This window comes from Canis aureus, chromosome 12 (assembly GCF_053574225.1).
Source record: "Canis aureus isolate CA01 chromosome 12, VMU_Caureus_v.1.0, whole genome shotgun sequence".
NCBI classification, from domain to species: Eukaryota; Metazoa; Chordata; class Mammalia; order Carnivora; family Canidae; genus Canis; species Canis aureus.
In genome coordinates, this window is record NC_135622.1 from 3,798,798 (window position 1) to 3,825,491 (window position 26,694).

The following is a 26,694-nucleotide window of genomic DNA, read 5'->3' on the forward strand; positions in this document are numbered from 1 at the left end:
CTATTCTGTTCTTTTCATCCCCCAAAGAGGACTTTTTATTCCCAAAAATGTCCCAAAATCTCTGGTTAGAAATTGGGAGGAATAGTGAACCATCCTCTTTCCTGCCCATTGCTTTCTTAAAAGAAAAGCAAAACATCAAAACATTGTAAAAATGAAGTTGAACCGGTATACCTCAGGTGTATGTGAAGATACCCAGGAAAAGTAACTCCCCAAGAGGCCTTAGCCACCAATTTAAATACCATCTGTAGCTAAAGGCCAAAAAGCTGGAGGGAAGGGGGCCAGCTGCAGGGAGGTTACCAGGAAAAGTGGAATTAACAGGGTAAGGTTTGTTAGGCAGGCTGCTTTCTTCATTGAGAAGAGTTTCTTCAATTTAGAGTCCTCCCTTCTGTCTAGTACAGAGGAGGAGATACCCTTACAAGTGGAGATTTCATTTAGAAATATAAATTTCCCACACAAAAATGTGTGGAAAATGTAAATTTTCCCATCTATTGTGAAAACACAATAGATGTTTCCAGAAGTTCCCGTGTCTGTTTTTCCTCACGATAATCTTTTTTTTTTTTTCTCACGATAATCTTGATGCCAAAGAGCCATATTTAGGGTTGGCATACTATGTGATCCTTCATTCCTGCCTTTGAAGCTTCACCAAGAAGTTTCATGTCTGCACCAGTCTGTTAGTCCTGAGAATACGTCAGCTCAGCTAAATAGTTTTGTGTCATTTCAGGAGGTAGTATTGTGGGGGGGGGGGTGCTCTACACGGTGTGAGTAGTCACCTTTTTAATAAGCATTTTTATGGAAACGAATGAAAAACAAAAGTTAATAGTTGGGACAAACCATGGACTGTTTTTGAGTCAATAGGACAGTTAGGATTTCTAGATATTGGATTGAGAGCCCTGCCAAAAACCAAAATTCAGCCAAGCAGATTTGAAGATCTAATTGGCTTTATTAAACAATTTGTGAGGGGTGCCTGGGTGGCTTAGTCGGTTAAACATCCAACTCTTGATTTCAGCTGAGGTCATGATCTCAGGGTTGTGGAATCCAGCCCGACGTCAGGCTCCATGCTCAGTGTGGAGTCTGCTTGTCCGTCTTCCTCTGTTCCTCGCCCTTGCTCGAATTCTCTCTCTCTCTCTCTCTCAAATAAACAACAACAACAAAAAAATGATTTGTGAATCCTGCAGCATCCCATCTGGCAAGTAGAGAGGTGTTCCCAAGAATTGTACAAAATGGAAGATTTTTATAAGAAGGAGGGCAGGGCAGGGAGTTAATAGTAAAAGAAAAGAAAGGATTCCAAGCAAGGTCACCATCACTTAGGGGAAAGGGCAGGCAGGGTGTCTTATCTTGCAGATGACCTCATTTGCCTTTGGCGATGGAGAGAGACCAGAAAATTCCTGACTGATGCAGTTAGGTTAGATGTAAAACCCCAGTTTCTGGGGAAGGTTGACACTGCAGTTAGGTTAGATGTTAAAGCCCCACTCGGTGCTCTCTGTCCCAGGACCCTGGGATCAGGACCTGAGAAGAGGGCAGATGCTTAATGTACTGAGCCACCCAGGAGCCCCCTTTGTTAAGAATCTCAGAATGGACTTTCAAAAGCCACTCAACGCCAGAAGCCAAGCCAACAACCAACTGTCCTTGCCTGTAGTACCTATGAATTTGAGTGCATTCCTCTCTTCTCAGGGCCCCCAAATATTCTGAACTTCCTGAGGCTGCCAAGAGGTGACCGTCTTTACCCACTATAATACTAGGAGCCCAGTAAGCCAGATACCAAGCATGTTCTGAAGGGGCTTTCTTAGCTCTGTAAAGTCAGCCTTAGTTATTTGAAACTGGTCATATCTGTGTCTAAGGAACAGATGTTCTACGAGTAAATATATTACTATGAAAATAAGAATACTCAATAAGCATTTCCAAATTCTGATGAGATCAGGTAAGGAGAAAGATAAATGTTTCAGTTCTGTTTATCTTTGTCAGTTCATTTAGTCCCACATAATTGATTCTTGTTTTGCTTGATCTTGGCAGGTTTGAGTTTTTGAGTTTTCCACCAGAGTTATGGAAATTCTTACCCAGTTCAGTGGTATGGCTTAAAGTTATCAGAAAAGTGTGCTTATCAGAAAACAGTCCTTTTCTTGAATCTCTTAGAAGACAAAGCACCTTTTTTTTTTTTTTTTTTTAAGATTTTACTTATTTGAGAGAGAGAAATAGAGCACGAGCGGAGAAGAGCCCCCAAGATGAAACACTTTTGCAAAATCATCAGAATAAAACAACTGTCTGTAAATGACAAAAAGACCTAAAAATGGCCACAGTTAAAGATCTGATGACATTTCCTTCTAATGTCAATGACAAGGAAATGTGGTTATTTCTGTGGCACAGATTTTAAGATGACTAGAATTATGACTGGTAACATTTTACCAGGACATAGTAGATTTCTAGGAATTTCACACAATTTAAATACTTAATATTTGTCCTTTAGAAGATGTTACAGGGAACATGCTGGGAAATCCCAAAGTTAGTCTGGGTTCAAACAGACCTGACTTAGACTTTGGTTAGGGGAAATTTGTCAAATATGAAGCGTTTTAGAACATCTTATTAATAAATAGGTCACTGTGAAACAGCAGTTCTTATTTAACCAGAGTGATGGTAAAAGGTGTCAGAGGCAAACCAGAAGAGTATTTAGTTATTAAAACACAGCAAAACAAAACTTAGCTCTGTTAGTAGAGAAGACTCCGTTTCTTAAGACCTGGAAAAGACAACATCTAGGGGATCTAGGGGAGCACAGGAAATGATGTTGGTAAGGTACAAAATCTTTGCTTTCTAGACAGATTGCTTAAAAGGTAAAGAAAAACCTTCCTCAATTTCTTCTTAAGAGCAGACCATGGGATCCCTGGGTGGCTCAGCGGTTTAGCGCCACCTTCAGCTCAGGGCGTGATCCTGGAGACTCGGGATCGAATCCCACATCAGGCTCCCTGTGTGGAGCCTGATTCTCCCTCTGCCTGTGTCTCTGTCTCTCTCTCTGTCTCTCATGAATAAATAAATAAATAAAATATTTAACAAAAAAAAAAAAAGGCGGACCAGTAGTCAAGAAAACTGTGTACTTCTAATAGATGAAAGTGGTTAAATTTTAACTTTGTACAGGCATTCTATTAAAACTTATTTTTAAAACTCTTAATAATAGAGGAACCTGGCTGGCTCAGTTGGTGGAACATGTGACTCTTGATCTAGGGGGTGTGAGTTAGAGCCCCATGTTGGACGTAGTGATTGCTTAAAAATAAAATCCCGTTGTAATAATTTCATTCAGTTTTAGCCACCTTGAGCACACAAGTAAGGTGTTCTCTCTCTCTCTCTACCCCCTCCCCCTCTCCCCCTGTCCCTCTCCCTGTCCTCCTCTCTCCCTGTCCTCCTCTCCTTCTCTCCCCTTCTCCCCCCTCCCTCTCCCTTCTCCCCAACTTTATCTACTTAGTTTGTCCTTTATTCTTTTCATTCTGAAGCAACTAGTTACTCTGCTTTAAGACAAATTTACTCTTTTTCATCCCTAACAAAAATACATCTCCATACCGTCTACCTTTTCTCACTACAAATACATTCTACTTGCTTTATATACAGAGTTGTTCCTCTTATTATTTTTAGTATTTTTAATGATATATATTAGAATTCTTAACTCATAGAAATCTTAATTTCTAATGAAAGTGAAGAAGTAAGCAGTTATGAACTATGTCATGCCAGCGTTGTGTAGATTGGCAAACTTGTGAATATATTTTCTTTTTTAAATTTTTTTTGTGAATATATTTTCATAATTTCTAGGAGCATGCACTTTCTCATAGTTTTTCACTGTGGCACAAGACATGTTTACAAACAAATCCAAATATGTTTAGCTTCTCTATAAGAGGCCACAAGCAGGTAAATTTAGACTTCATATTTAGCGATTAATGTTTCAATATTTTATCTTATTTGGAAATGATCTAGATATTTATTTATTTATTTATTTATTTATTTATTTATTTATTTATTTTTAAAGATTTTATTTATTCATGAGAGACAGAGAGAGAGAGGCAGAGACACAGGCAGAGGGAGAAATAGGCTCCTTGCAGGGAGCCTGACATGTGGGACTTGATCCTAGGTCTCCAGGATCACACCCTGGGCTGAACATGGCACTAAACCACTGAGCCACCGGGTCTGCCCGAAATGGTTTAGATATTTAGAGATTATCTATCACGTAGCAAAATTCTAGGAATGTAAGTTACCAAAGAGATTTAAGAAACTATTTTTAAGCAGACATATAATTGTTCATTTATAAACATTTAGCTTATATCTACTTCATTCATTTGTTCTTAGCAGTGTTTACATTACTCATGAGAATTTCATCATCTCAAATTCTTTTTTTCTCTCTTTTTTTTAAAGATTTTATTTATTCATGAGAGACACACAGAGAGAGGCAGAGACACAGGCAGAGGGAGAAGCAGACTCCTTGCAGGGAGCCTGATGTGGAACTTGATCCCAGGACTTCGGGATCATGACCTGAGCTGAAAGCAGATGCTCAACCATTGAGCCACCCGGGAGCCCCTCATTATTTTTCTAGCTACCAGGTTTTTTATAACAGATAACATGAGCTCATTTGACTAGTAAACCAGGTAGAAAAAGTTTGTATGTCTGCATTTAGTGGTGACAACTCTGAAGGTATATCTGTTTTTCTGGGTTAGTGCTTGTTGTTTTAGTAAACAATGTATCTATTTACCAAAGATTACTCAAGTCCTATGAACTTGAAAAACATTTAGGTCGGTTTCTTTATTTCTGAGTTTAAGGATTACTTAATTTATGTAAGCATTTTTATTTTTTAAAGATTTTACTTATTTATTCATGAGAGACAAGAGAGGCAGAAACCTAGGCAGAGGGAGAAGCAGGCTCCATGTAGCGGACCCAGTGCAGGACTTGATCCTAGGACCAGGGGATCATGCCCTGAGCCAAAGGCAGATGCTCAACCACTGAACCACCCAGGTGTCCCAAGCACTTCTAAAAATCATTCCTTCCTTCCTTCCTTCCTTCCTTCCTTCCTTCCTTCCTTCCTTCCTTCCTTCCTTCCTTCCTTCCTTCCTTCCTATTTTATTTATTTGACAGAGAATGCATAAGCAGGGGGAGCAGTAGGCAGAGGGAGAGGGAGAAGCAGGCTCTGGGCTGTGCAGGGAGCCCAATGTAGGGCTTGATCCCAGGACCCCAGGATCACAACCAGAGCCGAAGGCAGACATTCAACCAATTGAGCAACCCAGGTGCCCCCCAAGCACTTTTTTTTTAAAGCTAATTACGTAGAGCTCTTTTTACAGTAATGCCATCTACAGGTAAAAAAAAAAAAATTCCCCAAATCCAGAAGATTCGTATGTAGACATACATAAACATACAGACAAATGCAAACAGAAATCTACACTCAGTTTATAAGAACAGTTGAATCCAAATTGTGTTTCAGGCAGATGGAGTAAGTTACGGTTAACGTACTCAGCTAAAGCTTTTTACCAATATTTGTGTAGAAGACTTCTAAGAGGTTTTCATTTGCCCCATTTCCATGTAGCTCCTTGTTTCTTTGCAGCCTCTGAGAGTTGCTTTGGGGTCTCTGGGTCCCTGGAGAGCCCCTAGTAGAGGAAGGGGCCTGAAGATCGAGTAGCTTTAGGGAGCTGGGAGGCTGAAGTAGGAAGGGAAAATGTGGCAGGAGTGGAGAAAATTTGGACAAGGTAGGAGTTTGAAGGGGGAAGACGTATCAAAGGATCCAGGGAACTAAATGGAAGGTGGAAGGTGATTAAGTTCCATATTATACTTAGCTAACTCATGTAGACACAGAGGAGGTAGACAGAGCTGGTGGACCATATCATCAGTAGGGGCTCAAGAAGGGGGTTTCTTTTCAGTCAAAGAGAAGTTCCCATGGAGGAGCCAGGATCACATAGAACAGAGAGGCCTTTTAAAAAATTCCTGGGGGGGATCCCTGGGTGGCTCAGGGGATCCCTGGGTAGCTTAGCGGTTTAGCACCTGCTTTTGGCCCAGGGCACGATCCTGGAGTCCCGGGATCGAGTCCCACGTCGGTCTCCCGGCATTGGAGCCTGCTTCTCCCTCCTCCTGTGTCTCTGCCTGCCTCTCTCTCTCTCTCTATCATAAATCAATCAATCAATCAATCTTAAAAAAAATTCCTGGGGCCTCTGGGTGATAGAGTTCAGTGTCTGACTTCAGGTCATGATCTCAGGCTCATGAGATGGAGCCCTGCCTTGGGCTCCCCACTGAGCATGGCACCTGCTTAAGATTGTCTCTCCTTCTGCCCCTATCCTATGCTCAATCTCTCTCTGTCTCTTAAACAAAACAAAATATATCAGGCTCTGAATATCAGCCTCCAGTGTGGCCATAGAGCTTTTTTAAAAATTCCTTTCAAATACCTTCTCAGGTTTCGGCTGAAACAAACAGTAAATTTTCCTGACTTTATTCCTTTTTGAAATCTTTTTTCCTGTTTCTTTTAAATCAGGAATGCCTTAAGTCATTCCTAAAACCAAAACCAGTAAGCCTTTTATGGCTTAAGGACAGACACGAAAGGTGTCCCCAGAGAGAGGCAATGCAGCCCTCCAAGATCAGAACCACTCCCAAAAGTAACCAAAAAAAGAAAGAACTATGCAACACCCTCCTGAGAGCTGGCAAAAGGTTGTAGGACACTAGCCACTAATGGGATGCTGAACTGCATTTCAGACATTTCTGTCTGGCCGTATTTTGGGGCCACCAACCTGTGTGCTCCAGCAGGCAGAAACACAGCCCAAGTTCTCAGAACACAAGACAAATAGAAGTGAGGGAAAGGGTTAGTAGCCAGCAGGTACCTGAAAGCAAATCCAGGAGCTGCAGTTCAAAGAGTTAATTCTTTTTTTTTTTTTTTTTTTTTTTAAGATTTTATTTACTCATGAGAGACATAGAGAGAGAGGCAGAGACACAGGCAGAGTGAGAAGCAGGCTCCCTGCGGAGGAGCCCGATGTGGGACTCAATCTCTGGACCCTGGGATCAGGCCCTGGGCCGAAGGCAGACGCTTAACCACTGAGCCATCCAGGCATCCCCAGAGTTAATTCTTACATGTGTTTTTCTCCTGCTAAGCTGAATTTGGAAAGGGTGGAATGACATAAAATGTTTGCCTTCCTGTCTTGTCCAGCTATTACCGATGGAAATCCGGGAGGGCAGACTTGGTAAGAATTCTTTTCCTTGGCTGGTTTCTGCCAGTTTTCCCAGGATCCCATCTGTAGCTCTGGAACAAGTGTATATCTCAACAGGTCCTTTCTGGGTCACCAGGAACGACAGGGGAGGAAATATAATTCCAAGTTGTTGGTGGAGACAATGTTTTAAAAGGCTGATAAGAAAAATACACAAATTTATTAACATGTATGCCTCAGAGACACATGGAAGATAACCAGGGAAAAGGAGTGATTGCTCCTGCCCACTGCTTTCTTCACCTCCCTGCTCAGGTCTGGTGGGAGTAGAGACCACAGTTAGGCCCGCTCTTGTGATTTGAAGGGGGCATATCTGAAAAACGTGGAAAGCTTCTGCTTCCAAGCCTGCAGAGGCGTACTGCTTTTGCACTAACTGAAGAGTTAAGCTCCTTTGTCAGTGTTTCTCCTGCTCTGAATCACTCAGACTCTTAGGTGTAGAGCCTGAGAATCCATTTTTAACAAACTTTCAGACTATGTGGATGCAGTTAGTCCTGGGATTAGGGAACCACCAATTTCTGTGGTGACACCAATAACAGTGACTTAGAAGTTGAAAGTTTTTTAAACTGGTTTTATCTTCACATTGCAAAATCCAGTCTTACTGAACTCATTCTTTGGTTTTATTTCACTTTAAATGGGAAATAAATAGGTGAGGTAATAATGCCCACCTTTTCTGCCATTTTAGGAGATGCTCTAATGCCCAATTAGGTTCTTAAATCAGACTTTTACATTTAAAACAAAAACTTGGAACACCTGCCCTTATAAGAAAGTAAGAAGTCTGCCATTCTTTGACATAAACACTTAGAAAGCAATGATCTCCCTTTCCTAAGGAATGTCTCTTTTTTAGGGACCAACCTGTGTCTTTCATAAGATCCCCAAAGGAATCCAAGACCTAAAAACATCAGGAACCACTAGTTTAAGGAGTTATAAATAGGGATAGTTATTAATATAAATATATTAGCTAAATCAAGCGAGGATAACACAGATATATAGAATCCCAGAGTTGGGGCCTGGAAGATTGTTTAGTCTGGGGCACAGGGGGATGGACCTTCAGAATCACTTAGGGAGGGGTTCTTAGTCATCATTACTATTTCCTTCTTTTGTCTCTTAAGATTACTAGCTTTCTTCCTTACACAAGTATTTATTGAGCACCTACTGTATGTCAGACACTATGCTACTAGGTACTAGGGTATCGCAATGAAGAAAACTGGGATGTCCACCCTCCAGCTCACAACCTATTAAGCCACTGCTGTTGGAGAGAACAGTGGGCTCCCTCATTTTGGAGTAGAAGGTGGATTGGGACCCACTAATATAGTCTAATTTTTTCTCTATCTTCTCTTGCTTTCTACGTTAACCTGTACAACCATTCGGCTGGATGTAACTTGAGCACCTCCAGTCATACGGTGGTGCTTGGGGCAATGGGGCTTTTTCCATTTTGGACAGCTCTTATTATTAGTGATTTCTTCCTGAGACTGTTGAGCTATAGTCACTTCTTGTGCCCTTCACCCATTTGTTGAATTCTAGTACTAGGGACACAAACAATAAGCAGCTGTTCACATCCTTTCATGTGTAGGACGTAAATACATGTATCTCCTCTCCCTGACAGTTCTTGTTGCCAGGCTGCTCTTCTCTGTTTTTTCAGGTATTTCTCCCAGAGGATATTTCAGTCTCCTTTACAAGCCTGGTTGCCTTTTCCAGGACATGTTCAGTTTCTCAGGATCGTTTTTAATATATGCTTCCCAGAACTAAGTTTGAAACCAGTGATATCCTTTCAGTGTAGAACAAGACATTAGCACTAGATAGGTAGCCGGGTCCCACTTTGTACTAAAAGTCGGTTAACACTCCATGTCTTTCGTGTAAACTACTGATCTCTCTTCTGCACCTACGTGGCTGACTTGTTGAACCTAACTGCACAAGTTTGTATAAATACCTAATGTATTCTTCATTTTTAGAATGAGCCTGTAAAGGCCTTTTTGGCTTCCTCTTTGCAAATCCAGTATTTACTCCTTCAGTAACCATCTGTTGAGCATCTGCTACCCTAAGTACTGTAGTCCTAAAATAGATCTGAAGGCACAGGTAGGATCCCTGACCTCATGAAGCTTATACGGATATTTCCTCATAATCTTTTTTTTTTTTTTTTAAAGATTTTATTTATTCACAAGAGACACACAGAGAGGCAGAGACATAGGCAGAGGGACTCGATCCCAGATCCTGGGACTACACCCTGAGCCGAAGGCAGATGCTCAACCGCTGAGCCACCCAGGCATCCCACTCATTGTCTTTTAGTCATCCAAACTTGTCCGTAGGTTATTGTTTGGGGATCGTAAAGGTTTTTTTACAAAATGACCGGCAGTAAGCTCTTAATGTTGCCTGACCGGCATTTTTTATTTTCCCCTGCCTATTTATGCTCCTGCTGTCCTAGATGGCTGCTTCCTACCTTATTCTCAAGCCTTGCTTTCAGTGGATCTTGCTTCCTGTTGCCCTATGAGAAAATAAAAGCAATCAGGTTCCCACTGCCTCATTTATCTACTTGCTACATCTGTGCCTGATGTTCTGCTCTTTCCTCTTACCAGAGAACTACCCATCCTCTTAGGAGAGCCAAGCCTTGTCTCTGTGTGCTGTGTTCCCTCACTTTTGTCCTATTTAAAGGCATCTCTCCCTACTGGGACATTTTCATCAGTGTGCAGACATGCTACAACTCTCTCTTTCTCGCTTCCTGGTCGCTCTTGAACCCACTGCAGTCAGTGGAGTCTTATCACTCTGTTGAAACTATTCTTGTCAAGGTCATAGTGACCTTCATGATGCTAACTAGTGATCTCTCAGTTTTTGGCACAGCAGTGCCTCCTTTCCCCTGAACTTGGCTTCCAAGACAGCACACTCCTACTTCACTGGTCCTTTCCTGTCTGTTTTTTGCCAGTTCCTCATTGTCCTCAAAGTCTTAATGATAGGATGCCCCACATCTCAGCCCTCAGGATTCCTTTCTTCTCTATACCCTATTGGTAATCCCATTCAGTCACATGGCTTTGGACACTATCCAAAAGCTGACAACTTCCTATGTTAGTGTGTGGGTTCCGATTTGGTTGCACAGTTTAAAGCTGTATGATCTTGGGCAAATCACTTTACTTTCCTTGTCTTCGTTTCCTCATGGTAGACACCAGCATTTGTTGAAGGAACGAATGAAATAAAAATAAAACTACTTTTCACTAAGAAAAATGAGTTTGCAAGTTTCTTTATAGAACCTCCAAAAGAGAAAAATAAGAATTACTCTGTTTTACAAATGAAGGGGAAACATTAGTGACTTGTATTGCTAGTTCTATTCTGACACTTCATCACACAACTGAATGTTTTTAACAGTGTGGTCTGCAATCTCCCCTAACAGCTCTATGGAAATTTCTTCACTTAAGCTCCTAGTGACCTAAGTACCAAATCTGGAGGGCATTTTTCAGCCTTGTTGATCTCCTTCTCCTTGAAATCTCTCTCTTCGCTTTCACAGATCTCTGACCAGTTTTCTCTCTCCCCTCCCTGTTCCTTAAATATCAGTGTTTTCCAGAGTTCCTTTCCTATATGGCTCATGGTTCAGTTTTCTCTTGCCTGAAACTTGACCCTCCGAATTGTTCTCCTTGCTACCCACACTTGCTTTCAGCCCGTTACTTCCTGTTCCTCGTAGAAACCCCCGTGCCTTTGAGGTTGATCCCATCTGAACCTCCTCCTCTCCTCTGTGTTGCCGTCCTCTGCCAACCTCTCCCTCACATGCTAAGTGTCTCAGCAGCTGGGTCACCATCTTGCCTCCCCACCATTCTCCACCGCTCCGCAGTTCACTTGGCTTCCTGTGTCACTTGTAAACTCTCCTTCACCCAGCCCTGGCTGCACACTGCCAGGGGCATCCTGAGCCTTGACTGCAACAAGTGAATAACCCCCACATTCACACATTTACACCCTGATCACAGTTGTCTTCCTTCTAGCTTGCTTGTTTAGGGCCCACGGAAGCGATTCTTTGACTGCATTTATCTGAACCTCTCTGGCCTACTCAACTAAGAAAGCCCCAGCCCGGGACTAATCTAGCCACCTGTCATCTCTTTCACATCCTGGAGACAGTCACCTCACCCAGGGGATGAGCTAGTGGCTGTGATGCTGTAGTGTCTCAGTGGTCTTCTCGCTCATCTTTCTCATCCCCTTCAATCTGTCCTTTCATCCAGCTGGCAGTGACTCAGAGCTCAGATCTAACCATAGCTCTCCTCTGTCACAGATGTTTAAGAGGCCAGTGCCTCTCAGATTTGCACATGAATATGAGGCCACTGAGTCTTGCTAAAGTGCAGGCTGAGCTTCAGAAGGTTGGAGGTGAGCCTGAGCCTGCATTTCTCACAAACTGATTTTACATCTTTATTTTTCTCATTTTTATAAGATAACCTTGAGGTTTTGTGTAATCTGGATCAGAAATTTTTACTTGCTTATCTACTCCTTCTAAGTAAGCAACAAATCCTTCTAATTTTTTTTATCTTATCCTAAAGTTCCAGAATGTTAAAATTGGAAGGATCTCAGAGGTCATTGAGTTTTATCCCCTCACTGTATGGATAAAGTGTGGAAGACAGAACAAGTTCTAGGCCAAGAACTTAAATTTCCCAATTCCTATGCTACTGCTCCCTGAATTTCCTCAGCAGCCACTAGAGTGCGTATTGTGTGTGCAAACACAGTGAATGCCATTTGTCAAGCATACAAACTCTAAAAGGCGGGCAGCCCGGGTGGCTCAGCGGTTTAGCGCCGCCTTCAGCCCAGGGCCTGATCCTGGAGAACGCAGATCGAGTCCCGTGTCGGGCTCCCTGCATGGAGCCTGCTTCTCCCTCTGCCTGTGTCTCTGCCCCTCTCTCTCTCTCTCTCTCTCTCTCTCTCTCTCTCATGAATAAATAAATAAATAAATAATCTTTAAAAAAAAAAAAAGTCTAAAAGGGTTCCTGCTCCGCAGGATGTTCATGACCTAACATGGAGCCATTTTCCCCACCTCTCCCAAATCTTCTCATTTCATATTTTTCCAAACTTTGTAAATATAAATTCAGTAACAAGAAAGGAAATTTCGTGTTAATGCACGGCAAATCATAATGAGCCAGGAAAGGAAGCGGAATTTGGGCAATTAAATCCTCACATAGATGCATAAGTATAAATATGCCCTTCCTTTAGAACAGTAGCTTTCCATCTTTGCTTTGAAGTGACCTGCCTTTTGATTCACAGCTCAGTAGACCTGACTAGTGCACAGTTGTATATGCAAAAAACCACATCTAAACAAGTATACTAGTTGTTGCCCAGGATATATGTAAAGTATTCTGCTTCTTAATGTCAGATTACAACTCCCTAATTTGATTTCATAAACCTTATTGGTTCTAACCCTGAATTTGGGGCCTTAGAGTCCTAGTCACACAGAACATTGGACTGAACTGGACCTGATTTTGATGCAGTATGATGACTGTCTTCTGCTGAGGCTAAACTCATTTCTGCAAGGAAAACCTCCCTACTGTTACACTGCTCATTTTCTTTAAATCCCATTTAAACCATACTTATTCTGAGAAGACTTTCTGTCTATACGTTATTTCATTTAATATACCATCAGCGTTTATATACTATATTTTCTGATTGCCATGTGTAAGTACTTGTTTTTTATTTTTATTTTTTTTAAGATTTTATTTATTTATTCATGAGAGAGAGAGAGGCAGACACAGGCAGAGGGAGAAACAGGCTCCATGCAGGGAGCCTGATGTGGGACTCGATCCCAGGACTCCAGGATCATGCCCTGAGCTGAAGCTGGCGCTAAACCGCTGAGCCACCTGGGCTGCCCTTGTTTTTTTATTTCATTTATGTTTGCTATGTCCCCAGTTAGACTGTTAAGTCTATAAGGGCAAAGAGCCTATAGTCTATTTCTGTGGGATGCTCCTAATCCCTCTAATTTTGTACCTGGTTGACATTTTAATCGGTCGTCCATAAACCTGTGGTTCTCACAAGGTACAGATACTTAACTCTGTCATGGCTCTTTCTCATACCTGTTTTCTCATGTGCCTATCCACTTCATTTCCCTTCCAGACGCAAAACTTTTAAAAGAACAAATGTCACAGGCCCAGCAGTTTCCCAGAAGCCTTGGGGAAGGTGTGGGATTTGAATATGCGATGTTCCATAATCATGTTGAAGACAGGACAGTTTGCATATTTCAAGGAGGTCCTCACCTGCAAGGAGTACCTGGGTAAGAATGATAGCTTAGAGTATCCATACATACCCACAGAGTACAATAAAGGCATTGAAGTGGCAATGCAGATATATATTTACTGACATGGAAAGTTGTTTAAAATATTAAAGCTATGGGATAGGGCAAAAGGTATAATTTGAGAGAGTATCAGTAACATGTTCACGGTGATTTGTCACTAGATGATGGGATGAAAGGCCTTCCAGTTTTTTTTTTTTTTAAGATTTTTTTTTTTTTTTTTAATTTATTTATGAGAGACACAGAGAGAGGCAGAGACACAGGCAGAGGGAGAAGCAGGCTCCCTGTAGGGAGCCCAAAGCAGGACTCAATCCCAGGACCCCGGGATCACGGCTCAACTGTGGAGCCACCCAGGCATCCCAAGACCTTCCAATTTTTAATTTATTTTTCTTTCTATCTGCATTTCCTGCATTTTTAAACAGTGATGTATACGGCTAAGTAAAAATACGATATAGATTTCTTTTTTTTTTTTTTTTAAGGATTTGATTTATTTATTCATGAGAAACACACAGAGAGGCAGAGACAGAAGCAGGCTCTATGCTGGGAGCCCGATGTGGGACTCCATCCCGGGACTCCAGGACCACTCTGGGCCAAAGGCAGGCGCTAAACTGCTGAGCCACCCAGGGATCCCTACAATACAGATTTCTTAAATTATATTTTAGCTTTCTCCTTGCTTGTGATCTAATTACCATTAAGTTCTGGTATATTACCAATACTAGACCATTATGCTACAAATAGAATAAAGCTGGGAACGTGAATATTATTTGAGTTCGTTGAACATGGACCAAGTGGACCTTTCATAAGTAAATTATATGGAGATGTGCTTGGATAGTTTCTCTCTAGAGGCACTGTTTTTAGACCTTCTGAAAACATTTTTTCTTTCCCTGTTGTTGTAACTAGATTCCTTCACGGAGGTGCCATTGCAACCATGATTGATTCTACTCTTGGTATGTGTGCGATTTTAACTGGGGGAATTGCCATGACCGCCAATCTCAACATCAATTTTAGAAGGTAAATTCCTGGGTATTCTGTCACGGAGTGGGCTGCCCAGTAGCAGACCCTGAGACAAAGATCTGTATGCAAATGATAAAGGAAGTGCTCCCGAAGTAAACTAGCACAGGAGTGGGAGGAGCAAAACAGGACAAAAGAGAAGGAGCCAACCAGACTGGGTTCTTCGAGTGCTGCAAAGGGCAACTCATCCTGATCATTCAAGGAGCTCTGGAATGAAATGTGTGCCTCTGAATTGTTCTTACCTTAAGCAAGGGAGCTCTCTCACACATCAATCATGCAGTGAGGGCTATGTCCCGGGAACCAAAAATCCAGGCCCTTCAGGCTCTATGTGTTTGAGCAAGGTAGGCTCTAGGCAAAAATAACCCCAAAAGAGGCAGAAAAAAGAGCAATAGGGCAAAACAAAGTTTAAGAACATTTCAATAGATGAAGTCTCCAAGTGAGGTTTTGTGGGTTATTACTTTGCACAGTGAGGGGCGTTTAAATTACAAAACATCTCCATCTTACGCCCCAGTGAGTTATATAGTTCATCATGGCTCATGGATTGTGAGCTTATTTACTATAAGTAATTCTTAGCCAGGCATTCTACAGAAAAGGACACTTCCTTTTAGCAAATGTTACTAGTTTATTTCAGGGGCCAGCAAACATTTTTCTGTAAATATTTTACATTTTGCAGGCCATAACATCCCCAATATAACTACTCAACTCTGCCATTGCAGCACAAAAGCAGCCACAGACAATACATAAACACATACTAAAAACACAAAATTATCTCAGTGATCATAAAACTAATTATTTCAGGGTGCCTGGGTGGCTCTGTTGGTTAAATGACTGACCTGTGGCTTTGGCTTAGGCCATGATCTCATGGGTCATGAGATCAGGCCCTGCGTCAGGCTCTGTGCTCAGTGGGCAGTCTACCTGAAGATTCTCTCCCTCCACCCTCACTTGTGCATTCGATCACTCTCTCTCTAAAATAAATAAACCTTTTTAAAATATCTTCTTATTTTACCTACACTTGCTAAAAATTTTTCATTCTGGGCTTGATTAATTTCTCCAGGATGCCAGTGTTTATATTTTCCTGAGGCTAGTATATTTGTTTTTTACAGCCTCATTAGGTGTCCAGTACTTGTGCCAGACCCTAAAAGAACTGTCACAGGTCAGCCAAATTTGTAGGTTCTTGGCAGTCATCTAGAGATTGTTAATGGATAGGATTTTTCCTTTGAAGGTGATTGGAACACATGCCTTACCTAGTTCATAAAGCCAAGCCCCTATTGGAGTCAGGATTTCCTTACCATGTGAGAGGGACTTTCCAGACCTTTCTTCTAACCTAGCGCTTCCCCTTTTTTAGTATCCAAGTCCATTGTGTCCTAGTTGTGTATTTTCTGCTTTGGTTTACCACTTACCTACAATTAAATGTATCTCATGTAATTGGCAGAGATTCCATCTCCCAAGAGACAAGGACTAATTAGTCTATAGTTTTCTTTCAGAAATACTCAGCTGGGGATCCCTGGGTGGCGCAGCGGTTTGGCGCCTGCCTTTGGCCCAGGGCGCGATCCTGGAGACCCAGGATCGAATCCCACATTGGGCTCCCGGTGCATGGAACCTGCTTCTTCCTCTGCCTGGGTCTCTGCCTCTCTCTTTCTCTCTGTGTGATTATCATAAATAAAAAAATTTAAAAAAAAAGAAAGAAATACTCAACTGGGCAAGCTGAGTACATAGCTGGTTATCTTCTATAACCAGTCCTCTCTGTTAAGGGTACAATTCCTGCATTTTCTGGAATTGTTTGGCCTCTTGCCAGTTCTCTGCCTCTGGGGCAGGGAAGAGGTTTAGTGAGGGTTCTTAAGGAGATTGTGCCAGACTTACAAACCCCTAAATGGCATTTGTCTGTGGGTGTAAATCCCCCAATTGTGCATAGATGTTATTTTCGCCTGTCAGGTCACTCACACCTCACACACTTTGTGGGGATGCTGAGGGCTGTGCAAGTCTTTGCCTACCCCTCAGTTCATGCAGGCTCTCAAAGCACCTTCAACTAACATGTGGAAGATTCCTTGCTGAATGTAGGTACCTTTAGAGGTCTCACCTTATGGCTCAGAAAACTACTGGACTGTTTATGCCATGAGGATATAAACATAATTCTTTCAAAGCAACCTCCCCAACCTGACCTACACATTCCTTACTCTGTGTCTAGCATGTCCTTTCACAGAGATAAATACTGTGAGACAGATACATACTTTATAGAAGAAACACTTGTTTGCAGTGTGCTCTATATGTGAACTGCTTAAAAAAATTAAACTTCCCCTATATCATAGCCATCCTTATTTTTGAATCATAGCTATAGTTTTATGATTCTTGTGTTAATTTTTCTCTTTTTTTAAGAATCATTAGGGACTCCTGGCTTTCCATAAAGTAGTTAACTATCATTATCACCCTCTTTTCTATGCTTAAATTGCATTTGGCCTGTTAGGAATCTCTTTAGACTGGCACCTGTCCTTTCAATCTTATCCAGATGTATTTTTAAGTACTTTTGTCTCCAGAGAGACAGTATAATATATGGTTAAGAGGACAGACTTTGGAGAAAGTTCAAATGCCTGTTGTGCCACTTACTAGCTGTATGACCTTGGACAAGTTACTCAACCTCTCTGTGCTTGAATTTCCTCATCTTTAAAAAGATAATATATCCACCATATAGGGTCGTTATGAGCTGTAAATGAATGAATGCATGTAAAGCACCTGGGATACTCTCTGGCCACATAACAAATACTCAGTGAGTGTTGGCTGTTTATTATTATTATCGTTAATGTTGCTATTATCATTACTTTTATTTTAGCAACAACGAGGCATATCTGTGCCAAGACATTAGATCCCTGATTTCTTTTTAGTGGAGAAGAATAGTGCAAAAGACTATGAAAATATTGGATGTGGTCTCATGGTGAGCAGGATGACCTTGCTGCTGGCCTATTTCTGTCATAATTGGGAAGTTTTTAACACTTAATAAGGTTATGAGTCCACAGTGGTATATTAGATTTAATGGGCTTTGTGCCTTATATTTTAAAAAAATGTTTTTGAGTAGTGCAAAATATATTCATATTATTGTGAAACTAATCTTCAGAACTTTTTTATCTTGCAGAACTGAAACTCTATACCCATTAAACAGTAACTCCCTATTTTCCTGTCCCCACTAACCCTGGCAACCACCATTCTACTTTTTGTTTCTATGAATTTGACTACTCCAGTTACCTCATGTAAGAGACTCATATGATATTTCTTTTTTTGTGACTAGCTCACTTCACTTCACAGGATGTCCTCAATGTTCATCCATGTTGTAGCATGTGACAGAACTTTTTCTCTTCTTTTTTTTCTTAAAGATTGATTTAAGAGAGCAAGAGAGCAAGTAGGGCAGAGGGAGAGGAAGAGGATCTCAAGCAGACAGCCCGCTGAGCACAGAGCCCAATGCAGGGCTTGATCTCACAACCCTGAGATCATGACCTGAGCTGAAATCAGGAGTTGGAGACTTAACTGACTGAGCCACCCAGATGCCCCAGAATTTTTTTTTCTTTAAGGCTGAATAATCCACTGTATGTATATGCCACATTTTGTTTATCCATAAATCCATCAGTGGTTATTTAGGGTATTTCTACTGCTTAGCTATTACAAATAATGCTTTTATGAACCTGAATATGCAAATATCTCAATGAAATCTTGCTTTCAGTTCTTTTGGATAAGTACCAAAGAGTGGAATTGCTAGATTACATGGTAGTTTTATTTTTAATTTTTTGAGGAACCACTATATTGTTTTCCATAGCAGCTATAGCATTTTACATTCCTATCAACAGCACATCTTTTTGCTAACACACATTATTTTGGATTTTTTATTTTCATTTTTGTTGGATAGTACCCATCCTAATGGTATAAGGTGATAGATATCATTGTGCTTTGATTTGCAGTTTTTTAAATATTTTATTATTATATTTTTATTATTTGAGAGAGCGAGTAGAGCAAGAGAGAGAGAGCATTGGAGGGGGAGCAAAAGGAGAGGGAGAAGCAGACTTCCCAGCTCCCAGTGTGGGGTTCAGTCCAGGACCCTGGGATCACTACCTGAGCCAAAGGCAGACAGCCAACTGAGCCACCCAGGTGCCCCTGATTTGCATTTTGTTAAATGATTAGTGTTATTGAGCATCTTTTCATATGCTTGGTGGGTATTTGTATATTCTCTTTAGAGAAATATCCATTCAAGTCCTTTGCTCATTTGTTAATTGGATTGTTTCATTTTTTTGCTCTTGAGTTACAGGATTTTTTTATATATTCTGGGTATTAACCCCTTACCAGGTACATGATTTGCAAATATTTTCTTTCATTTCATATGAAGGTTGCTTTTTCACTCTGTTGATTGTGTGCTTTGATGCACAGAAGTTTTTTTTTTTTTTTAGTTTTTATTTATTTATGATAGTCACACTGGGAGAGAGAGAGAGGCAGAGACACAGGCAGAGGGAGAAGCAGGCTCCATGCACTGGGAGCCCGACGTGGGATTCGATCCCAGGTCTCCAGGATCGCACCCTGGGCCAAAGGCAGGCGCCAAACCGCTGCGCCACCCAGGGATCCCAATGCACAGAAGTTTTTAAGTTTAAGTAATCCCTTTTGTCTTTATTTTCTTCTTTTGCTTGTGCCTTTGGTGCCCTATCCAAGAATTCATTGCCAGACCCAATGCATAAAGGTTTTCACTGATGTTTTCTTCTCAGTTTTCTGGTTTTTAATGCATTTTCAGTTGTTGTATATGTTGTAAGGTAAAGGTCCAACTTTATTCTTTTGCATGTAGATATTCAGTTTCCCCAGCACCATTTGTTGAAAAGACTGTCCTTTCCCCATTGAGTGGTCTTAATACTTATAGTGAAAATCATTTGACCAATATGAGAGGGTTTATTTCTGGGCTCTCTGTTCTACTTCACTGGTTTCTGTGTCTGTCTTTATGCCAGTACACCACTGTTTTGATTATTGTAGCTTTGTGTAATATGTTTTGAAATCAGGAAGTTTGAGACTTCCAGCTTTTTATTTATTTTTTTTTTCCTAAGACTAGTGTTGGTTATTCAAGATTCCTTGAAACTCCTATCAATTTTAGGGTGGATTTTTCTATTTCTGCAAAAACTTATCCCATTGAGATTTTCCAGGATTGCATTGAATCCGTGAATTGTTCTGCATAGTATTGACATCTTAACAGTATTTTCTTCAGTCCATGAACACAGGACATTTTTCCATTTATTTGTATCTTTTTTATTTATTTTTTAAAGATTTCATTTATTTATTCATGAGAGACAGAGAGAGAGGCAGAGGCATAGGCAGAGGGAGAAGCAAGCACCCTGCGGGGAGCCAAATGCAGGACTCAATTCGAGGACCCCGGATCACGGCTTGAGCCAAACGCAGATGCTCAACCACTGAGCCACCCAGGTGCTTCTATTTGTACCTTCTTTAATTTCTTTTAGTAGAAATTTTTTGCCTCCTTGGTCATGTTTATTCCTAAATATTTTATATGTTTATGTTATCTTAAATGTAATATTTGTAATTTTCTTTTCCAGTTGTTCATTGTTAACATAAAAAATGCAGTTGTTGAATAGAAGTGGCAAAAGTAGTCATCCTTGTTTTGTTCCTGATCTTGGTGGAAAAGCTTTCCATCTTTCTCCATTGAATATGTTAGCTGAGGGCTTTTCTTATATGGCTTTTATTATGTTGAGGTAGTTTCCTTTTATTCCTAATTGTATTTGAGACTTTTAATTCCTCACCCAAACTGTCATCATACCTTCTTTTATATAATCCTATGTCTCACCAACCACCTTTCTGTATCATTTGAATGAATCAAATGAAAGTTAGGATAAATTTGTCAAAATCTACCAAAAAAATGTGATTTTGATAGCAGTTACATTAACTTAGAGATTAACTTGGGGAAAATTGTCATCTTTACATACAGTCCATGTTTTATACTATTTATACTATAAAATTAGATCCTAGAAATGGCTTTTCAACATGATAAAGAATATATTAAAATTTAAGTTTTTTTTTTTTTTTTTTTTTTAAGATTTTATTTATTCATGAGAAACACAGAGAGGCAGAGACACAAGCAGAAGGAGAAGCAGGCTCCATCAGGCAAGGAGCCTGATGCGGGACTCGATCCTGGGACTCTCGGATCACGACCTGAGCCAAAGGCAGATGCTCAACCACTGAGCCACTCAGGCACACCAAAATTTAAGTTTTTAATCTTTCCATGTTCATGGTTTTTTAAAATATTTTTTTATTCAAATAAAATTGAAGAATACAGTACAACCTCCCTTCTCAATTAAAAAAAAAAAAAGGTACATTTAAAAACAAAGCACAGTATTTGGATTACAATTTAGATTAACCAAGTATGTGTGCCTTGAGCACCTGCTCCCTGCTAGGCCCTATGCTTAGTCCTTGTCCCATCCAACAAACTATCCACATAAATCGTTCTATTGCTGTTCACTTGTTACCCACAGTTAGAAAACTTAGTAAAAACAAGTTTCCATGAAATCACATGGATAGAGAGACTGTAGTCAGGATCAAAACTGAAGTCTTTGACTCTTGTTTGATATTCCTCTCTACAATACACAGCTTTCATTCTCTTCTATTAATTGATGATTAAAGACCAGAATAAAGCTTTGGGCGACGTAAGTACAGTTGATCCTTGAACAACACAGGTTTAAACTGCATGGGTCAACTTTATACTTGGACTTTTTTCCATTAAACATAGTAAGTTTAATTGTAAGTTTATTTTCTCTTATGATTTTCTTTTTTTTTTTTAAGATTTTATTTATTCATGAGATGCAGAGACACAGACAGAAGGAGAATCAGGCTCCCTGCAGGAAACCCGACGTGGGACTTGATCCCAGGAACCCAGGATCACCCCCTTAGCTGAAGGCAGACACTCAACCACTGAACCACCCAGGCGTCCCTCTTCCTTAGGATTTTCTTAACATTCTCTTTTCTGGCTTACTTTATCATAAGAATACAGTGTATAATACCTAGAACTTACAAAATATGGGTTAATTGCTTATATTATCAATAAGGTCAACAGTAGACTATTAGTAGTTACATTTTGGGACAGTTAAAAATTATACATGGATTTTTGACTGTGCAGGAGTCAGTGCCCCTAACCTACCACATTGTTTAAGGGTCAGCAGTAGTTTAGAATTTAATACTGACCAAGCTTTATATTTTGTATTTAGCTGTTAGATTCATAATAATAATAGTAGTAATAATAATAAATTTAAGTCAGTCCATTGATGGCCCTCAGGGGGGCTAGAGATAAGAACCTAGGATTAAATTTAATTGAAGATAAATTACAGTGTCAATCATGAGATGTCTTTGTCCACACTCCTAAGAAGCAAGACTGCCTCTTACTCAGGTCAGATACTTTCCTGACACCTGATTCAAATGTCATACTTCGTGTTTAACATATTAAGATACATAGACAAAGCATCTACTGATTAGTAGTAGCTAGCCAGCTGTGAAGAATGGATAGCTCAGCATTTTTGCAACTTATCCATGGCATATTGATTGGGAAGCCCTGGATTAGACTTCTGCTAGCAACATAACAGAAATTCTGAAGGACATTTTTCCTTTAGAGTCGTAGATCTGTGCCAAATACACAAAGATAAAAGCCATGAGGAAGTAAACAACCATAAGTGAGAATCAGCAGAAAGAATAAATAATAGATTTAGAGACTTAAGATATCATGATAATCAGATACACAGTATAAAAGATGATATAAAGAGATGTTTAAAGAAAAAAAAGCAAAGCTCGATTGTTCCATCATGAAGTTCAGGAAAAGCTAATGGGAGAGAAACTCGGCAGAGGGAATCACTGTGATGACTCCTTCCACCTGGAGTAGTCCTTTACATGGTGGCACTGCAGGAGCACAGAACACATCTGCTCCACATTATGTTTCTGCCAAATAAAATTTCACCTTTGAAAAGGTACTTTTTCATCATGGCACCCTGTCTCCAGGATTCCCTAAGAGTAACTATAGCCATTGGTCACATGTAGCTATTTAAATTTAAATTTAAATTCATTAAAATTAAATAAATTTTAAGGTTACATTTTTCATTCACAGCAGCCACATTTTGGGTATTCATTGTAAAGGAGCTCCTGTATTGGACAGCTCAGAGGTGAAACATGCCTATCTCCATGGAAAGGTCTCTTGGACAGCCCTTGCTTAGTACATTAAGCCATTGCCTGCAATTTGTTGTCATTTGATGCCTTTTTAGTGACGGTTGCCCTAAAAGGGATAGGGTGAGAAATTTTTGTTATGTTAGAAAATGAGAGAGCTGATGGGACCATCCTATGGTCTTGTTTTCATTTCTTTAAAGGATCCCAGCATCCTTCAAACCTTGCGCTGGGTCTTCAGATGGGACAGCCTATGCCATCGCAAATCTGAAACCCAAGTGGTCTCTTTGAAGTCAGCCCCAAGACAGCCTGGACCAGGTGCCCACTTGCTACCTGAAATCAGAGGCACTCAGGAGGAAGGGGGTATGCATGGCCACTGGGTTCATTCAGCCCAGGAAAAAGGGTGTTTTATCTGAGACAGTTTTACTGACACACACACCAGCTCTTAGAGTTTCTGCCCCTTCACGAGCACTTGATCATCTCAATGTTACATAAATTTAGTAAAAACTAATTTTGTCTCCTTTTTGTTTCTTCTGCAGGCCTATCCCTCTTTGTTCTGTTGTTGTGATAAATTGCCAGCTTGATAGAGTTGAAGGAAGGAAGTTGTTTGTTTCCTGTAATATCCGAAGCATGGATGAGAAGACCCTGTACTCCGAGGCAACAAGTAAGGAATTGCCACTGCCTCTTTATGTGGTTTGCCTTAATTTGCTTTGGACTTTCTTGGGTTTTGTGTTTGGGGGCTTAGGAGTTGTCAGATTTTGGGTTTGTTTTTGTTTTGATTTGGTTTTATCACCCACAAATGCCCAGAAATTCTCAATTCTCTCTCACGCAAAAAATAAGTTAAAGGTATTCTTAAGCATTACTGGTAGAGAGGCACTTGCCAAAATCTATTAAAACCATAAACTTGGGCAGCCCCGGTGGTGCAGTGGTTTAGCGCCGCCTGCAGCCCAGGGCGTGATCCTGGAGACCCGGGATCGAGTCCCGCGTCGGGCTCTCTGCATGGAGCCTGCTTCTCCCTCTGCCTGTGTCTCTGCCTCTCTCTCTCTCTCTGCATCTCTATGAATAAATAAATAAAAAATCTTAGAAAAAAAAAAAAAACAAAACCACAAACTTGTGTGCTCATTTTCACCCATTTCCTGGACTTTATCCTACAGATGTACTAAACTGTGTAAAATTACAGTGTATAAGTTGCTCTACTGTCACAGTAATTATGTTAATTTATACATAAATGTAAAGTTATTTGGAATAGCAGAAGATTGGCAAAACAGATACCATCAATAGGAGGCTGGTTGAAGAACCATATTGTGTGTGGTATAAAAAAATTTTGTGGAATATTATGGTGCCATTAATAATAAGGAAATTATTTATATTTCATTAATATATATTGAATGAAAACACAAGGTGCAGGACTGTGAATGTAGTATGCTGTCATTAGTGTAGAAACTGTAGAGAGATCTTTTGCATTCTCTTCCTTTTTCTTCCTCTTTCCCTTTTACCCCTTCCCTCCTTCTCGAAAAATGTATTCCAAAAGCCATTAGGTAGAGTGGGCATGGTAGGCTTGGGATTGATCTGGAGGCCACAGTGAGGTGTGAGCCCTAGTGGAGTGAAGAGGGTGTCCACATGAGCAAGTGGCCCAGCACAGGGCGGCAGAGCCCAAGTAGGGGAAAGTATGGCTCCCTATTGGTGTCAAAGCCCATGGGGAACGCAGTAACATCTACACAGGCTGACAGCTGAGAGGGGAGCCAGGTTCCTGTCAGAGAGGGGATTTCCAGATATGAAAGAGTAAAAACTAGAATGCACCCTGTAGTGTTGGGTTGGAATTGGAGATCTCAGACATGAGTGTTTGCCTAGTCTTTTGCTCTTAGAAATAACATCATGAGTGACTTCATATATTGTCATCTTACACAAATTTTGGCGAGTTAATCTCCAGTGGTTCCAGAGGAAACCATTCTTCTTTGTAGTAGTCTTACAGTTTTTCTGTCAGGATGACATTTCAAAATAAAAAATAATAGGGAAGGGAAAATACCCGTATATTTTGTGTATATTTGTGTTGCATAGACCTTCCAGAATGCCACACAAACATTTATTTCCTCTAGGAGGAGGACCAGAAGGCGGAGGGAGTGCACCTTGTGATGTGATTATATCAGTGGACTACCAGGACCGGAGCCAGGTTTTGTGGCACCTAAAGCTTGCACAATTCAAGAAATTTAAGAAAAAGAATGCAAACTTGTGTATAAATATGAGTTTTTGTTTAAAACGAGGAAAGAAACCACAACATGCTGCTGCTGCTGTTATCTGGAAGACACGGTCCCTTCCCTCTGGACTCTGCAGGCAGTTTACTAGAAGTGCTTCCAGATTGCATCCCTGAGCACCCGCAGCCCCCTGCTCCGACAGGACATTTGCCAGGGAAGAGCCCTTGAAGCCTTACATTCCGTAGCTTCATATTTAGATGAGTTAATTTAGGTATCCAGGGTTTTTTTGTTGGTTTCTATTCTGTATTGTTTTAATGGACCTCAGGTGCCCAGTTTAGGTTAATCAGAATCTTTGAGTTAGGACACACAGGCATCATCGGTGCATGAAACAGCCATCTTTTATCTATTCATTCACTAATATATTTTTTTTAATTTAATAAACACCCTGAAACCTACCATCAACCAAGAACCAGAATCTTAGTATCATACCCTTACCTAATTATTTTCCCATCTCCTCCTCCTGCTTTCCTCCTGAGGTTTCTGAAGTGTCATTACCATACAGTGTTATATTTGCTTATACCTTATTTTTTATTTTAGTGAATTTTATCAAGGATATTTGTGTGTACCTCAGGAGTGTATAGTTTAGTTGTCTGTTCTGAACTTTGTAAAAAAAAAAAAAAAAAAAAAGTGCTAATATGTACTTGTCTGAGGGTTGGTTTTCTTTTCATTCAGCTTATGTTACTGACATTCACTCTGTTGTTGGCTTGTAGTTTCCTCATTGCTCCTGCTTAATGATAGTCCACTATGTGACTATATCATGGTGGATTTATCTCCTCTTCTGATCGTGGACCTTGGACTCTTTTTCATTTTTTTTTCTTTTGTTAGAGACAGAGTAGGGGGGATAGAGAATCTTAAGCAGGCTCCACCTAGCAGGGAGTCTGATATGGGGCTGGATCTCACAACCTGAGATCATGAGCTGAGCCAAAATCGAGTTTTGGTCACCTAACTGAGCCACCCAGGTGCCTCTGTGGACCTCAGACTCTCCTATGAATGAGCTTCTGTGAGCATTCTGGTGTTGTACATGGGCAAGAGCTTGGCGCATAGTTAAGTGTTGAGTGTTAAGCTTCACAGGGAAACACCAGACTTGTTTTCTAAAGCTGTTACCAAATTACACTCCCACCAGCAATAGGAGATTCTGTTGATCTATCTTCTCAAGCAATTGTTAAAGTCAGCCTTCTGGGTTTTTGCCAATCAGGTGGTTATAAAATGCTATCTTTGTGTGATCTTGACTTGCATTTTCCTGATCACCTATGAAGATGAGCATCTCATCATATATTTTTTCACCATATTTGTTTCCCATTTTGTGAAATTCCTGTTCAACTTCTTTATCATTTTTTTTCCTTTATCTTGTCTTTCTTTCTTTGTATTTTTAACTGACTTATAGGAGTTCTTTCTGTATTTTATATTAAGCTAATGTCTTTAAATTATTTTTCCTTTATCGTTAATGCTTTTTGTGTCCTCCTCACCCCCCACCAAGTATCAGCTGTTTGCAGAAATGATGGATGAAAGAAGCAGGAATAAGATCCTGAATAATTTGAATCCATAGTCAATTTTAAAACTCCATTCCAGGCTTTGGTTTATGCATCCTATCTCCCTAACACTTTCAGTATCAAGGTTCCATATGGCTTAGTTGTAATTTCACTTCCTTTCCCTTTCCTAACTATCTTTAATGGAAGTGGTAATGAACCATTAAATGACCAAGTGGGAGAGAACTGAGTTCCCAGAGGCACTATGGTGTTGTGATAGTCAAAAGCTGATTTTTAATTTGACTGAGAAATGAGAGTAGGCCCGTAGATCGAAGGTACAAATATGAATCAAAATCCCT

General features: G+C 40.4%; 1 protein-coding gene across 1 annotated transcript in view; it reads left to right on the forward strand.

Moving 5' to 3' along the window:
- THEM4 (thioesterase superfamily member 4) overlaps window positions 1–26,694 on the forward strand; it is a 54,793-nt gene that overhangs the window by 26,715 nt on the left and 1,384 nt on the right. Inside the window, exons 4-6 of the mRNA XM_077844342.1 lie at window positions 13,266–13,422; window positions 14,341–14,451; window positions 23,157–23,281. Coding sequence (XP_077700468.1) covers window positions 13,266–13,422; window positions 14,341–14,451; window positions 23,157–23,281 — 393 coding nt within the window. The remainder of the gene's footprint in view (window positions 1–13,265; window positions 13,423–14,340; window positions 14,452–23,156; window positions 23,282–26,694) is intronic.